We start from the raw sequence: 17,396 nt of genomic DNA, 5'->3' as shown, positions 1-17,396 counted from the left end.
ACTGGTTAAAATATGGTCTAAAATACAGTGGAACTTGGATTCAACAAACTCGGATTCAACGAAAATTCGGATTCAACAAAAGGAGTTGGATTCCCAGATGTTCTTATCAATTAAAAGCAATAAATATAACTTGGATTTTACGAACACATAAATTAGCAGGCTCCATTTCAATTAAGTCGCTTGCATGGTGAACAGCACCCGCTGATGAGGCTTCGCTCATTTTTTCTCCTGTAACGAACCATATATATCTGTTGCTGTAAGCCGACCTTGGTACTGCAATGTTAACCGTTATTTGTTTTTAGCCTTATGAGACCAATCAGCGACCTTCTTTCATTGCAACACACGCGTTTATTAATAGGCACACACATGTCATGTCTTAGCGTGTGTTGGGGTTGGACGGGCGGCCAGCACAAGTGTGACGTGTGAGTGTGTGTGGGTCTGTGGGGAGAGGCACAAGCTGTCTGAGTGGGGAACGTCAGTAGACTAGTAGAGATACAAACACGTCAGTTATTTTTTTTCCCACACCTATTGATCTATATTAAAATGATAAGCTAGTTTTGACATAGATCTATTATTTTTAATCATATATCTGTGTTGAACTGTGCAATCAAACGTTGCCACATGCTAGGCTCTACCCAGCAACGTACTTATTCTGCAAATAGTATGTTATAGATTATAGATGACTCAGGCGGGCAATTGAACGAATCAACCCTTTTTCACCCAGTATGCTTGGTAGCGTTCAGTCTGCTTTCGAGCATTTCTTAGGAATGGCATGAACAGAAACGAAAATGCCTCTCATTTGAAACCAAACAACTTTTAGTTGAGAAAGTAGAATGCATTATAGTACGTTACTTGCTCGGTGCCTGTAATTGTCAACACAAAAACTTCATGTTTGCTATAATGAACACTCGGATTCAACGAAATAAAAAGGCAATTGAAGGTCAGGCCAGGCAACTTTGTTGAATCCGAGTTCCACTGTTTATTAATATTCTGCTTGCTTGTTTTTGTGCTGCAACTGTAATCATATCAAATCTTCATTCTTAGCTGAGTATTTTACAACAGTCTAGCACTCACATAGCGAACAAATTTTTTTCTTGTTTTATTTTGTTTGTATTCAAAGCACACACAGCATAAACAATTTGCACATTAGTGAAAAAAGAAGTGTCAACGAGGGAAGACTTAAACATGACCACACATTTCTTTTGACGAAGAAGTCCTGCTAGCCTCACTATTCCCAACAACTTCATGCTTGCCCCAAGCGAGGGTGGTGGTATTTGGCTTGTAGGATTTTTGCTAACATTATTGAAACACTAGTAGATTTTTCTAGTTGCACTCTTTTGTGTAAGTAATTGTGATTTTCAATTGTGTCTTCAGGACATGACCACAGCTTTGGACTGCCATCTTGGGTGGATGAGAAAAGCTCTGGGATTTGCACAACGAGCGCTAGAGGCACAGGAAGTTCCGGTTGGCTGCATCATCATATATGATGACAAGATCATCGCGAATGGAGGCAACGAAGTGAACAAGACAAAAAATGCAACACGGCATGCCGAGATTATAGCCATAGAGGAAGTCCGTACATATTGTGCTGAAAAGAAACTTTCATCTAAAGATGTTTTTAAGTCATCTATTCTGTATGTCACAGTGGAGCCATGTATTATGTGTGCTGGCGCTTTAAGGCAAATTGAGATTCCCCTTGTTGTGTATGGTTGCAGAAATGAAAGATTTGGTGGTTGTGGATCAATAATTGATGTTTCCTGTGATAAGGCAATTACCTCAAATATTGGACCAACCTTTGATGCCATTAGTGGTGTTCTTGCTGACGATGCTGTGAGTTTGTTGAAAAATTTCTATAAAGGAGAGAATGTGAATGCCCCAGATTCGAAGAGGAAAGTGAAGAAAGAACAAAGGAGTTGATTACTCTTCATTGTAAGTTCCTATACATTTTTAATATTGAAAGTTAATCATTTATCATTGTACACATAATGATTTCTAGGTCATGGGGTTCTGTATAGAATTATTAAAATGCAGGGAAGTCCTGCTCTATGAGTCATGTTTTCATTTTTATAAAAATGATATTATCCTCTTTGTATATAATTAAATTAATTTTTTGTTTTAATTGACTACAAATATATTTAGCATCAATTATTTCTTCCTTCATAAGTTCGCAACTTTTTGTTTTTTTACATTTTGCGTTGTAAACTTTCACTCAATTTGTTTATTGTCATATTATTTTAAGTTCACTTTATTTCAGTGGAATAGTTTTTCCTTGGCAGTAAAGCAGATCACGTTTGAGGTATTTGCACTCCTTATTCCACTGTATAAATTAATTAAAATACTGCTTTCCATTTCCATGTGCTATCATGGTATTTTGTACCATTCTTCAACATAAGGGGACAATCATTTTTGTAAAAATGATGAATTCTCAAGGAAAGCTTGTCTTGTGTCTGCATCCTACTGGAATTATGGAGAAAAAAAAGCTAGGTATAAACACTTAACTTTCCTTTTCAAACAATTTCTTCCCCAAAATTTTTGTTGATATTGAATTTCCTTGTTGTTTCCCATTTGTAGGAAAGTGAGCTTGTGCACAGGCAAAATGCTGGCAGATACAAGTGCGGCAGCTCTTTTTATGTACAGGCGATGTTTTTACAAGGCATTTTCCTCCAGGAAAAGCCTCAAGTCTTCTTTACGGTACAGGTAAGTTTTATGTATGATCACTATTTTCTTTTGAGTAACAGGAGTATCTGACTGTCTGTATTAACCCCAGTACAGAATGCTCACATTTTGAAGATAACAAAAATTCATCTGGCTTTGTAAGTCAAGTGTGTTGTGTGCACAGGGGGGGGGGGGGGGGGGGGTGTTCACAAAGGCCAGATTGTGCTTAGCATGTTGGATTCACTCAAATGAAGATGAAGTGATTTTTCATTCAAACTGATGTGTTTGGAATGCTATTTGAATGTCCATGGTTCTTTTTGGAATTGGCACTCACAGTTTAAATTATTGCTTTTTTAAATCAAATATTGATGATTTCTCTAAAGAGATTTCGGAAGTTGTTCATCAAATTATGTTTTTTAATTCACACTCCTCTACTTTTTCGTTACTCCATCACAGGAGGAGCTGCTGGATGTCCCAAGTGAGAGCTAAAAGCTCTAGCAACGGAAATCAGCGCAAAACTTTGGTAATTCTAGGCACAGGCTGGAGCGGCTACAGTGTGCTGAAAAACATTGACAAGAAGATTTATGATGTGATTGTCGTGAGCCCAAGGAACCATTTCCTGTTTACCCCTTTGCTATGTAGTACCACTGTGGGCACGCTGGAGTTCAGGTGAGGGGAAGCTGCCTTGGCTTCGAGAGTGTGGTTTTCATAATCAGTTTTGTTTCAAAGTATACGGTAGTTTTCATTATGGATTTTGGGTGCTGGTTTAGTGGAAGATCTACTGCAGGACCGGTCTGACAACTGGTTTAGTATCGTTGGAAGGTCTACCAGTTTATACAGTCTTGGGGATTATGACAAGGATCAATTTTCATTTTCATTTTGTGTTTATACTGGCTTAGGACTGTCATTGGCCATATTAAAAATGTTTTAGCGGTTGGAGTTTTGTCAATCCTAATCTGAAAATGTGTTGTTGGTTGTAGTTTGTTGATTTTTCAAATCGTTCTTTCCAGACCATAACCTCCTTGTGAAGTTTAGTTTTAGTTTTAGTAGAGGTTTTACGGCGCTCGCAACTGCATAAGGTCATATGAGCGCCAGAGGATTAGAGGTGTTACAAGAGAGTAACACACACAAAAAAGAAGGAGGGGAGATAAGGACGATAGATGTTTGATAGGAAAGAAGAAGGAAACTACACCAGAGCACCCGCCAACCACCCAACCTCCTTGTGAAGTTTAATTACTTTTGAATTGTAAGTTTCAATCTGTATTCTTTTGTGATTATTTTATTTTTAGCTCAAACAATAATCCAAAACGATAGAAATCTAGTTGAGGGTTAAAATTATTTTTTTTAAAATTGAAAGTATCTCTTTATTATGTGCCTTCAGATCCATCATTGAACCAGTGAGGAACACAGGGTTTCGGCAGTCCGCTCACTTCCATCTGTCGTATGTGACCCAAGTAGACACTGAACAGCAGCAGATAGCTTGTACCAGTGTCCTGCAGCCAGATTTACAGTACAATCTCCCGTTTGACAAACTGGTTATTGGGGTTGGTGCTCTCACCAACACTTTTGGAGTCCCTGGGGTGAATGAGAACGCCTTTTTCCTCAAAGTAAGTCAAGTGAAAATGACGTGGTCATTTGTGAGGCAGTGTGGTGGAATCAGGCTCTCGTCAATTTTGGGGCATGTAGAGTTATTGATATCATCTTCAAGCTTGTTCACTTATCTTTATTAGGATGAAAAAAATATCCATTTATCTTAAATACAAGTCGAAATATTGGCGAATGAATGAGGTGGGGGTCACCTGTTTTCAGAGGTAAAATTAGAGTTTTTTACTTTGCTTAAGAGTCCGTGGTAACTGAAAATATACATTTTTTTGTGCCTGTAATCAATGTTTTTCAGAAAAATCCTCATGGAAAAGAGTTCTTTAATGGGCATGAAAGGTGTTAAGCCCCCCCAAAAAATGTGATAAAAATTTACAAGCTGCAGAAAAATGCAAGTTTCTTCACTTGGATTATTTTGACGAGAGCCTGATTGATTCCACCATGCTGCCTCACATTTGTACCATTGGTGTTTTGCTATATCATGAGTTTGAATCTTTTTTGCCTACAAAGTGCTGATGTGTCGGCGTCTGTTATTGGCGCGAATGGCTTTGGATAGTGCAGTCATAATTTTGTTTCTTTTATTGTTGATCTTAGATATTCATTTTACTTTTATAAGGTTTTACTAGTATGAAAGACCAGAAATGTTTGGTGCTTCTAAGTAGAGTTATTAGTTTAGGGCAGTCTGTGTGTATCTGCGCTGGATCTACAAGTTTCATTTAGCATGGTTCTGTTGGGATAATTTTGACAGTAATAGACTAAACCTTGCTCACCTTTCAAAATATTAAGAGGGGTGGGGGGGCTACACCTGAAAGCTATTTCGCTTATGAGCAGACCAAATTTTATCAAATTTCACACATATAACAAGCATAGTAAGGAGTCTTAAAATCCGCTATCAAATTTGAGAAAAAAGTTTTTTCATGGATACGGCGACCATATTGGATTTTGTTGACATATCTTATGCGATGAATACCGCACTTATCGCTCATGGAAATTAATCAATTTTTTTTTGCATACGTGTTAACAAACAGATGTAAAAATTTTTGTGTTGTTTTGTTCTTAAACGAAGTAGAAAATTTTTAATGATTTTTTTCCTGAGGTAGTATTCAAATTTGAAAAAAATCCGTGAAAATCCACACTCCAGACACCACCAACAAAAACACCCGCTAAAGAAAAATAAAATATTGACTTTATGAGGAAATGGTGACAAACATGCCCGGTATGGGAAGAAGTCAGGTTTTTGGGGGTTCTAATGCAATTAAATAGTTGTAGGAGAGGCTGAGGAAGCTAAAAATGCTTACAACTCAAATTCCATAATTTTGACCCGAATCAGGACTTTGAGAGTGTAGGCCCCCTCCCCCCCTTAACACCCCTTAAAGACTGTTTATCTGAATGAAAGTGAAAGATGGGTTGTTTTTTTTACACCACTCTCCTTTCATAACCAACTTATTTCTTATGAGAATATAGTTTAGTTTGCTTGTATCGTCATTTTTCGTTCATTTAACTTTCCATTGATGTCTAAATCAACATTTTCACTCAGGTATTTTTCAAGTTCTGCATATTTTTCTTTTTCACCTCTATAAATTTTCTTCATGCACTAGAGTTAGATTCATTCCAAATTGTGGTAAAAAAATGTGGCAGCTTAGAATTAAAGATTTCTATCTTTCCTTACTGTAATTCGTAGTTGTGTTGCAAGTGCTGTCAAACTGTTACTAAAACTTTTTAAAGGTTTCATTACTCACCTTGTCTGTTTCCCTTCCTTCTTTCCTCTTCCCTCAGGAAATTGCAGACGCTCGTCGGATCCGCAACAGGATTTTGAGCAACTTTGAGCTGTCCGTCCAGCCCAGAATCGATGATGAAGAAAGCAAACGCCTTCTACACATTGTCATTGTCGGGGGAGGGCCTACTGGCGTTGAGTTTGGTGCTGAGCTCTATGACTTTGTTGAGCAGGTAAGGAACACTTTCGCATGAGACAGTTGTAAAATTGGGCTCTGGTATGTCTAAAGTGAAGAAACCCACAACGTTTAAAGTTTTTTAATAAGACTGTATACTGGATAGAGTAAATTGTCTGGCAGTTCAAATTGTTTTGATTTTTTTCAGTGTACCGTATGTTGTCATTTTTGATGAATTAATGAATTTTTTTATATTTTACGCTCCCCTGACAATACAATTTTCTAACCTCGTTATCTTTGGGTTGTCTCTAAATGCTCATGTCTAACTTGTTCGGATGTCCCAATGGCTGGCTAATGAACCATCATACGTTCTGTGTGGGTGAGAACTTCTTTGTCCCTCAACCCATCAAGTGAAATCATGGAGGAAGATAAATCACTTATGTCCATGTGATGGTTAACAAGGTTCAATGCGAAATTAAATTGCATTTTCAAGCATCTGAAGTTTGAATCTGTATTTAGTATTGTGCTGCTGTGCATCAAGGTATCAGGAATCTTTTTGTGCAAAAAACGATTTCACGAATATTTGAGTTAGTAAGGTTTCGTCGGGATACTGATGACATATAGACAATCTTTTGGCTCTTTTTTACTCATATAATAGTTTCAACTTCTGTCTTCACACTAAAAAAGCCTTGGTCTCATCATGTATCATTTTTTAAAAATTCAGGATGTGGCAAGATTTTATAAGCAAAAACAGGACCAAGTTCAAGTGACTCTTGTGGAGTCGAATCAAATCCTCTCTTCATTTGATGCAAGACTGCAGGCATATGCTGAGAAGAAGATTCAACAGCGTAAAGGATTTAAGCTGGTCCAGTCATCTGTAACAGGTTTGTTGATGTGCAAAAATACAATCGGACCTGCTGTATTGACCACCTGTCCACGACAATAACCTATAAACAAATGACCATTTACGGCTCCCCCCCCCCCCAGTGGGTTTTAAAAAAAAAGAATAATGACATAATGACTGACGCCGTTCAAGATGTCCACCTGTCTAACACAACCACTTTTACTCCTCGACAGTTGGTGGCATTCTTTGATAATTTTGACTGTATGTGATTTATAAACTTTTATTTGTCTTAGACTTGATATCCTGTAGTTGTCTCGTATTGGAGGAGGGGAGGTATTTTTTCTTCAGATTTAGGTTAAGATTGTTAACAGTATTAACAGTGGGGGTTGTTTTTTTTGGTATTTGTTTATTGTGTTACAAGTGCCGTAAGACTCTTACTAAAACTAATTATTAACAATGTGATTGCTGCCAAGGGAGACGGTGGCTTCTTAGTTACTATGAGAGCTATTAGCTCTTCCATAAGTGCAAAGTAATTAATAGATTTTGATGAATAGAAAAATTGGGTTGCTCTCTACCTTTCGATGAGTCTGTTTTCATCGAGTCCCAAGTTCAGTAAATGTGAGTTTCACCGTATACGCACACACACCGTGGGTGGTTGGCGGGTGCTCTGGTGTGGTTTGCTTCTTCTTTCCTATCAAACATCTATCATCATTATCTCCCCTTCTTCTTTTTTATGTTTGTTACTCTTTTGTAACACCTCTAATCTTCTGGCGCTCATATGACCTAATGCAGTTGCGAGCGCCGTAAAACCTCTACTAAAACAACAAGCACGCACACCTTAAGTTTTACAATGCAGAATTTTGCTTCTTTTTTTCAAATACCAGAGGTGAGCCCCACGAGTGTGACGCTCAAAGATGGCTCAGTGATACCTTGTGGTCTGGTGGTGTGGAGTACAGGTCTGTCACCCAGAGACCTCACACGCTCGCTTGATGTCAAGAAGAACAAAGCTGGTCAGGTGGGTGTCATGTTTTAGTAAACTGTGTCTTTTTTTATCGTATGGCGTTGCATTTTTATTTTCTATTATTTCGTATTACTTCCATTATGTTTGCTTTTGTCTTGTATCTCCTATTTTATCTTGCTTTTTTATCTGGACCCCCCCCCCCCCCCCCCGGGGCAGTGCCACTGACTGCAGTGTCTTTAGGCCATTCCCAAAGGGGGGACATTTCTCGTTCAAGCACAGTAGATTTGTAAATGGGCTGATTCATCATGTCACGCTCATAACTGTGCCTGATCTACAACAGGGAATTGCTGCTTTTTCTTTCTTAATCCTTACTATTATCATTTTCCTCTACTTCTTTTGTATGTTTGTCACTCTCTTGTGACCTGCTATTTCCGGGGTGCCTTGATAGTCGAAGCAGACCTTGTGCTGTTGAAGCTAGAGAGGTGAGCAGAGTAAGTCTGATTCCCTGTTAGGACTTCTCTGTTGACATCCACCCTTTGGCGCTCATATGACCTTTTGCAGTTGCGAGCGCCGTAAAACCTCTACTAAATCATTTTTTATCTGGCATCACTTAGGTCTTAATAATAATAGATAGCATTTGTTTAGCGCAAATCTATACTATTACCCCAGCAGACCTGAGAGCATTCTGAAACAACCTCAACTTCCTGGGAAGCTTACAGTGCAAGCAGCCATTTATAGGCACTAAAACACTAACTTACTGACAAGATCTTTCACTGTCTATGGCTGGGTACCCATTCCACCTTGGTGAAGTGAGGAAAATTCGTGCAAAGTGCCTTTCCCAAGGACACAACGTACGCCTACCACTCGAACCCTCAGACCCGCAACCTCACGATTAAATGAGTCCAGTAGCCTAACCACTAGGTTTTCTGTGACTTTCTTGTATTTCTCCTGTTTCATCTTGTTTTATCTTGCGTCACTTAGATTTTATCTGTTATTGTCTTGTATCACTTCTGTCTTATCTGTCATTGTATTGTGTCATCTTAATAATATGATTTACCAATGTCTTGTCCCTCTCTTATTTTGTGGGTGGTTGGAGGGCATCGCTGGTTGGTAGTGTTTCTTCTCTTTCCCTCTATTGCTTCTCTCTGTCTGTCTGTCTGTCTTACTTCTTCCCTGCACTAAATGGCAGTTGTAATGTCAATGTGTTTCTCTTTTCTCAAACTCAAAAGTGAAATCTTATTTTACCTATTATTGTCTTTTATCCTACCTATTGTATCCGTTATACTCATTTAGTAACATGTTTTTTTAATTAAATTTAGATTTTGACGGATCGTTTCTTGAGAGTGAAGAATGACGAGAGTGGAAATATCTTTGCCATCGGGGACTGTGCTGACATTGAGGAAATGTCTCTGCCCTGCACGGCACAGGTACTTTTGTTGTCCTCCTGATACGTCTGTCCTGTAGACATTCAAAAAGTTCACAATTGCCTTGGATTTTAAACTTGAACTTAGAGAGTGGGTCATGATGTCCAATTTGTTATTGATATGTAGTGAAAGACACAGATGCTTGTTATGTTTCAAGGTTTTGTTTTGTTCCATGTTTGTATGTCAGAAATTTTTGTTGTACTAAAACTCGAGTGTTCATGGAGAGTCCCTTGTGTTTTATGTGACTGTTTGCTGTTTGTTAGTTATTGCTGGCAAGTGAAGAACAAACAAAAATTATTGAAAAAAAATAACTCCTTGAATTTTGAGAGAACTAGTGAAAAATTTGCAATACATGAAATAAGTTTGGGGGGGGGGGGGGGCACATAGACAGCAGATAGAAATTAAAAAGAAAAAGTTTATGCTGATCACAATTGATCTTACTGATTTATTGTTTACTGTTGAGCCAAATATAGAGATGAAAATGAAGGAAATATTAGAAGAATTATGATGTAAACATCTTCAAACAGTTGTACTATGGAGGTGAAATTGAGTTTTTAGTATGTTTTTATGGCACTTGCAACACAATTAGGTCATATAAGTGCAGAAGATTAAAAGTGTTACAAGAGAGTAACAAACACAAAAGAGAAGGAAGAAAGATAAAAATGATACATGTCTGATAGGTAAGAAGAAGCAAGCCACACCAGAGCATCCGCCAATCACCCACCAAATTGAGTTTTAAAACGTCTTGTTGGGTGGCAGGTTGCTGAGAGGCAAGGTCGGTATGTGTCCAAGTTCTTGAATTCTGGCTGTGATGAGGACAAGACGGGGCCATTCAAGTTTGAGAGTATGGGCATGCTAGCCTACATCGGGAGATACGAAGGCCTGAGCGACACTCCGAATCTCAAAATTAAAGGTGAGGGATGAAAAACAAGATGAGTGCTTGTCCAAGCTTGAACTGTTCTCTAAACTCAGTGCTGAAATGCTCTGCCCTACTCTCCGCTGCCAGATACGTCTCAGTTTTATTTGCTCTTACATGTCTGCTGTATTGCTTGTAGATAACTTCTTGTTTAAAAATCTATATGTACCCTATATCAGTACCCTTTTATTCTCATATCATACAAGCAAAATCAATAAGTTACTGTGGAAACGGTTGAACATACGGGGGGAAAAAGCTGATATTACTGTGTTAAATAAAAACCAGCAAGACAATATCAGCTTTCTTTTACCTGTGAGTTTAAGCATTCCGGCAGTAATTTCTTATTTACTTTGCTTGTGTGACACAAGACAGAGAATTCACTTTTCTTCACTTTACCTATTGTGAAAGATGTTTCAGTTGGAATCGAAAGGTTTCTAGCTGTAGGATAAAATAACGTTTCACTTCTATTGATCCCTGTAGAGTAATGTGAGCTGCAATGGCAAATGCAGTGAATAGATAATACAAATGAGATGTTATATCAGTGTCACAGAGTGCACAATGTCACCTCAATGCAGACATGAATTAGTGGTCTCGACTATACAGCACCTTGGTTTTTAACTTGGGTTACCTTGTCTTGCTCACTCAAGGGCCTCCTTCAGTGGCCATCCACCCTAACACCATGTCACAGACATTACTTGACGTTTTTCAATAAGGGCCTGAGCTCATTGCTGCCTTTTTTGAGTGTAGAGTTAACATTTTATTGGTAGGCTACAGTGCAGGTCACATTTATTTTTATTTTTCGCCTGTGAAAACCAATTGCCATGCGACATGTAGACTTTAAGAGAGTATTATGAAATAACTTGAGAGGCTAACATTTTGGTACTTTTATGGTCTCAAAGCAGAATTTCATGTCCTAAATGTGTGAAAAGATAATTACCACGAACTGCGCTTTACACCTTAAAGTATATATATTGGACAGTATCAACTATTAACCAACCCTATCAAAGTTGGGTCAGCCAGCTCACATGTGCTCAGTGAATTCTGGCGTCAATTAAAACTACCCAACTCAAGAGCTGTGAAAGATACACAAGTTAGACCTGTTTGCAGTGCAAGCTATTAACTGTTTTATGAGTCAGACAATTGAGATATATTTCCTTGATAAAGTAAATGAAGTTTTTGAAATTCTAATCTCTGTGACAATGTTTCGTTGAACCTGAGCTTTGTGGATGCAAAGTCTTTAAGTTCACTGCATAGATCTCTTAACCCTTCTTTTTAAATAGAAGAATTTACTATCCTGGTATCTTTCCCCCATCTCTCAGGCGTCCCATCCTGGTTTTTGTGGCGCTCTGCTTACCTGACACAACTCGGAAACTGGCGCCTCAGAATGCAAGTTCCTCTGGACTGGACCAAGACGATTCTGTTTGGCCGTGACATCTCCAGATTTGAGTAGTTTGGGAGTGCGAAAGTTTTCTTTTTTCTTTCATTGCTGATATAGATGTCAAGTTTGACAGTGACTGAGCATGACGTATAATTGTGTCTGTATTGCTTTTGCTTCAGGGGTGAAAGTGGGCAGCCTTCATTTGGCCTGAACGTATTGACTTGGACAGTCTGCCTGGCCTGCCAGGTTTTCCTACCCACAAGACAGAGACTTCCATTATACTGACTTCTATTTTAAAGGAGCTGCAATGCAACATGTAAAAAGCATTTAACCCTCTTAGCGCGTGATGAAATATTTTTCGCATTTGGTTACGTTGTAAAAAGTAATAGACGAATAGGTTTTGACATATAGTTGACATTTCACCTTCTCCAGATTTTATTTAAACAGATAAACCCATATAAGTATATATTTCCTGAAAGGTAATTGAACAAGAATTGCAATAAAGGTGTTATTTTATTAACTCACTGCCGGGCATTTCTCAGCTGGACAACTGAGGAATGCCAGGCTTTATGGACCTTTTTCAAAACTTCACTGTGAGCTTATTATTATGAGTACAGCATTGAAATTTTCCACAAACAATGACATTGAAACATACTAAACAAATCAGAAAAAAATTTTTGTGATACATTTAATGAATGAAATGAGTGTCGCGCACTTCAAGGCAACGAGGCTACCTTTCCGTTTGTAGACAACTTCTCCTTTCTGAATGGGCTGCTTTATGAGTTGTTTTGGCAGTCCTTTTCTGTTGGCGAGGACAGTGCCAATTAGCATGGTGTTTCTTGCGACGAGTTGTGATGCGAGAAGAGGGGAAGTATAATAATTATTGGCATATAAATGGTATCCCTTGTCCAGGAGAGGATCGACGATTCTCATACACTCATCATGAGTCTTGTTTGAAAGGTGGGCCTCCATGGCGTAGATCTCAAAAGAGTAGACGTAGGCACTGTTACTGTCAGTGAGCATATACAGCTTGATTCCCCTGGAGACAGGTTTATCTTTTATGTAGATTTTGAAGCGAAGTTTACCTCGCCACCCACATATGGCCTCATCGATGGCCAGGTTCTTGTCAGGGGTAAAGAGAGTTGGGAAAACTGTTCTCAGGTGATCGTAGAATGGCCTAATCTTGAAGAGAGGATCATGTCCTTCCTGACCTGGGGCAACGTATCTGTCATTGTCGTTTAGATGGAACATTGCGAGGATGTTCTGGAAGCGATTTCACGCATGATCTTACTGGCAAAAGGGCTGTGAAGAATGCCCCTCTGACTCCAACAGTCCTCTATTTGGTGTTTGGGGACAAGGGACATATGAAGGAGGAGAAGCAGGAAGCCTTGGATCTCAAGCTCTGTCACGGGTTTCCAGTCACTCAGACGACTGTTCTCTTTGAGGTCTCCACTGTCTCTCCGAGCTGAGATGGTTTGACGGGCAAATCTATTAGTGTCCGTTTTGAAATATTTCACGATGTTAGGCGTGATGAAAAGTTCATATATGGACTTGGGGGTGTTGACTTGTTCCACATCAAACTGTAAACCAGGTACAGCTGTGAAATTTCAGTGAATGAGTTAATATATTGATCCAGGGAGATAACAAGGTCTTTCAAGGGAGTTTTTTAAAAAAATGTGCCGAACATGAAAAAATTAATATATATGAAAAACGAAAAAAAATTTTAAAAATTGTTTTTAATGAAAGCAGCTCCAAGTTTTGCTCTTTTAGAAAAATTGAATCGTGGGCTCTTAGCTAAACAAACAGAAAAAAACAAGTTTCTATTCACATTACAGTAATTTGTGGTCCCGGTGGTATGGCATGAAACATTCTGGACACAGGCCAACATCACAGGAGGGGCACTAATAGGCAGATCTAATTCTCTTTGGTTGTTTGTTGACCCAGTCTCTTTTCTTCCCCACAGGCAGTTTCTTTAAGGTGCATGTAGAAGCCACTGACTGCACATCTGTGGCAGGGGGGTTGATCTGTCCCCGTCGTTTTATGCAAGAAAAATTCTGAAATTATGCAAAACTGAGCCCAAAAATGAGAAATTATGCGATTCTGTTAATTTTAAAAAAGAGCGATAAAGGAATATAATAAGAAATTATGGAAAAAAAAAGATCAAATTTTGCTAAATTATGCGGGATGCATAAAACCACGGGGACAGGTTGATTACCTGTCCCTTAGCTTGGTTTATTTCAGTTGTCGAGCGTCGCTTTCTGCCTGCCTTTCCTGGGGGTTTGTGGTTTCCCATCAATTCCTCCACGACTAACACAGGGAATTGATAGCGAGAAAAACCATGGATAGTAGAGTTGTTCTCTTTGAAGATAATGAATGTATTCAAGATACATCTTCCAAGTTTTTCCAGAAGTCCAAGGTTTCTCTCGGAGGCCATGTTGTTACTTGGTGCACAGGCAGCTTTGCTGAGCATCTCTGGAGTGGGCTTTGCCTATTATGAGTCCACTTCATTGTTCAACGCTCTGACAGGTATGCATACAACCGAGCGTCACTCATGTCAACCCCCCCCCATTGATTCATTGTACAACTTAATTACCTTTGGCAGCCTTTTTTTCCTTGCCTTTGCTAGTGGTAGCTGTACAAAATCCTGCTTTTGCTTTTGTTGACAGTAGAGTTGGCTGCTTTGATCCATCTTTATAGCCCACACACAAAAGGTTCCCCCCCTCCTCCGCTTGATGACATGTTTGTTTACAAGTTTTGCTGTTGTGACAATACTAAAACTACTGGCCCCAAAAATTTCGTTTCTGCATCAAACGAAAGAAGAAACTTTTTGCAATAACTATGCAAATCAAAATCCCAGACTACATTTTTAAAGACGCGGGCAGTTCCGGGCGAGCTAGAGTGGAGCACGTAAGGAAATTCCCCGTCGATCCCGGGCGAGTTAGAGTGTAATGTGTTTTCCGCCCATGGCATCCCCCTGACCCATGCTCTCCAGCTGGCGACAGAGAGACATCTCTTTCTTCCCGCGACACCCAAAAGGGTATAGGTCGCGGATAAAAGTAAAAGTAAAAAGTCTTTGGGGAATGAACAAAGTTAATTCGAGCATACCATTCTTTGTGCTCAACAGTATGGATCATTAATGACCCTACAAAAGACACAGGCTCTTGAATAAATGCTTCTATTCGTTTCACAAAAGACTGGTCGCATTTATATGTCCAACGAACACGCACTGCCAGACTTAAATGCTTGGCTAATAGACCGCTTATAACAGTTTCTCTGTTTATTCTCACGCTGTGAGGACACCTCTCTCCTCCTCTACCTCGTCTCCGAGCTGAAAATCTTACTAAACTTACTTTGGAGAAACTGGCGAGTTCTCTTACACCGTGCCTCTGCCACAGCAAAAGAAATTAAGGGGGGAAGCTACATTGAGAGTGATTTGATTAATCACCTGCATTTAAAGGATTTGAGGCATCATAGAATGTTAACAAGGGGTTAATTTTTGACATATTGGTACAGTTTTACCACAATTGTTTTCTTTTTGACTCTTTACTGGATCATTTAGGGGTCTCGGGTATCAAAATCATTACATAACAAAGAAGGTAATATCTCCACTATCCTTTGTTGAAACTTCACAAAACTGCATGTGCGTATGGATAATACCCTGTGGCATGTATGTATAACAGGGTTTTACTGTAGATTCATTATTTTTCTGACAGTGGTGGTCGAAGTAAGTGCTCTGCTAGTTGTTTCAGCATTCACACCTTTTTCAAATTTTTTCCCCCAAAACAACAATGTAACTCATACAAAAATTAAGTAACTATCAAATCCTGTTATCAGAGCATAGCCGCGCGCTCATATGACCTTAGCAGTTGCGAGCGCCATAAAACCCTATACTACAATACAATACAGAGCATAGCCATGGCACTTGTGAAAGTGTGTGCCAAATTGCAAGACAATCTGACTATTGGTTTCTGTGAAATGGCCTTCTTTGTAAACCCACCCCCCAAGAAAAAGCACGAACTGAGAAAACGAGGAAAGAGTACAAAAATGCAAAAAATTGAACATCACAGGAAAATTTGATACTCCAATCATGCAAATTAGTAGAGTACATCCATTCACTGTTAGATTAACAAAAAAAAAAAACAACAAGTAACAATAAAATGACTTCACACTACATGCATTTTGGTACTCACTGTTGAAAATATAATCCAATTTAGAAACCGCCAGCAGAGTACTGCTCTCCACCTTCTGCTTCAATAAGCCGCTGTTCCTCCCGAAGTTGCGCTGTTCTCCTGATGTCCCTCCTTCTCTTCGCAACACTTTCATTAGCCTTTTCTGCCTTCCGTTTTCGAATAGAGTCTCTCTGGCCTCCACACTTTTTGGTATTGACGCCAATCGTGAGTCCAAGTTCTTGGAGAAAGCAGTGTGCCGCCCCAGCGCCTTGGTTGAACTCACCCACTCCAAGTCCTACTGCAATTTCCAACGTCTGTCGGCCAACGAAAACATGCTTGGGACACCGCGCCCAGATGACAGAGTGAACACTTTCATTGGCGTTCTGAGTATTTCCACCTGTGCATCTGGACAACAGCTCGTCATCAGTCAGGCGGGTGTAGACAGGAATCATGTGCTCCGCAACAAACTCACTAATAAACGTCGACATGTGCTTGCCATGGTCAGGGTGCGGCAACCCCTTGGCGCTTGCCTTCTGAAAAAAATACCAGGATTGTGTACCTGTAGGGCAATCGTCGTGACGTGGCTTGGTGTTTGTCGATGAGCAATGGTAAAATGAAGCCCAGATTGCCGTCTTCATCTCAGCCACAGTGCTGTGTGAACGAACAGCTCTGGTGTAGTACTTCTGGACCTTCCCGATCTTGGCCTGAGTCAGCTTGCCCTTTCCATGCCCCCCGAGGGTAACCTTCACCTTCTTCTTGTCCTCTACAAGCTTTCTAAGGGCTGTTCCAAGGCGCTTGGCGACGTGGTTCACGCACTCTTTCTTTTCAACTGTGACGTCGGCATATGGCTGGACTTCATTGATCTGCTTGATCGTGTTGGTATCTCCATCGCAGACCACACTCCGGTAACGGAAGCCCCTCTGTTCTGACCTCTGCCACAACATGACAGCCGCTTTCTGCTCCATACTGCCTGACGAGCCAGTGTGATTACGGTCACACTCATCCTTGTGAGCAGTCCAAAATCACTCATACGCCTCCCCTTCCAGGTGTGCCCCGACCGCCTTACACTTGTGGCAGTGTTTGCTCAACACTTGAAAGTCAATGACGAGGCCAGTTCGGTTTTCTATGACGCAGCCGACTCCTGAATTCGAAGTGTGTCCCCGAGTGTGCCAACTGCCATCTTAGGAAACGTCAATGTCCAGGACACCATTTCCTTCCTGCTTCGGATATGCTCTAGCGATAGCATCACGAGTATCCAAAAGAATTTTATCTGAGCTGGCCACTGACTGCTGGTGAATTTTCTTTTGGTGATTCAGGTAAGTCTTGTGGTGGACAGTAGGCATATCCATGGCTTCACAAAACTTTGCCAGGCCAGCATAACCACTTCCATTCACCAATGAGGACACAATGACACGGCGATTCACAGTGAACACTTTGTTGGTTTTACCGGAGGTGTAGTTCACAGAGACGGCTTGCTCACAGGTTGTGCAGTAAATCTCCAGGAATACTGCTCGTCCGGATGTCTTCTTCGAATCACAGGTCAGTTTCAACGAAGCTGTCG

At 40.0% G+C, this 17,396-nt stretch overlaps 2 protein-coding genes across 2 annotated transcripts in view; both read left to right on the top strand.

The window, feature by feature from the left end:
- Positions 1–1,917, top strand: part of LOC101858634 (tRNA-specific adenosine deaminase 2) — an 8,388-nt gene extending 6,471 nt beyond the window's left edge. The window contains exon 2 of the mRNA XM_013083630.1: positions 1,375–1,917. Coding sequence (XP_012939084.1) covers positions 1,375–1,917 — 543 coding nt within the window. The remainder of the gene's footprint in view (positions 1–1,374) is intronic.
- On the top strand, positions 1,846–13,799 carry LOC101862043 (internal alternative NAD(P)H-ubiquinone oxidoreductase A1, mitochondrial). The gene is made up of 10 exons (XM_005100407.3): positions 1,846–1,929; positions 2,572–2,697; positions 3,112–3,324; positions 4,037–4,262; positions 6,031–6,201; positions 6,868–7,027; positions 7,872–8,002; positions 9,268–9,375; positions 10,132–10,285; positions 11,608–13,799. Exons 2-10 carry the CDS (start codon positions 2,597–2,599, stop codon positions 11,736–11,738), a joined length of 1,395 nt encoding a protein of 464 aa, XP_005100464.1. The 5' UTR covers positions 1,846–1,929; positions 2,572–2,596; the 3' UTR covers positions 11,739–13,799.
- The last annotated feature ends 3,597 nt before the right edge of the window (positions 13,800–17,396 follow it).

The sequence above is a fragment of the Aplysia californica genome, unplaced genomic scaffold (assembly GCF_000002075.1).
Source record: "Aplysia californica isolate F4 #8 unplaced genomic scaffold, AplCal3.0 scaffold00246, whole genome shotgun sequence".
In the NCBI taxonomy this organism is placed as follows: domain Eukaryota; kingdom Metazoa; phylum Mollusca; class Gastropoda; order Aplysiida; family Aplysiidae; genus Aplysia; species Aplysia californica.
This window is presented reverse-complemented; position numbering and strand designations above follow the sequence as displayed.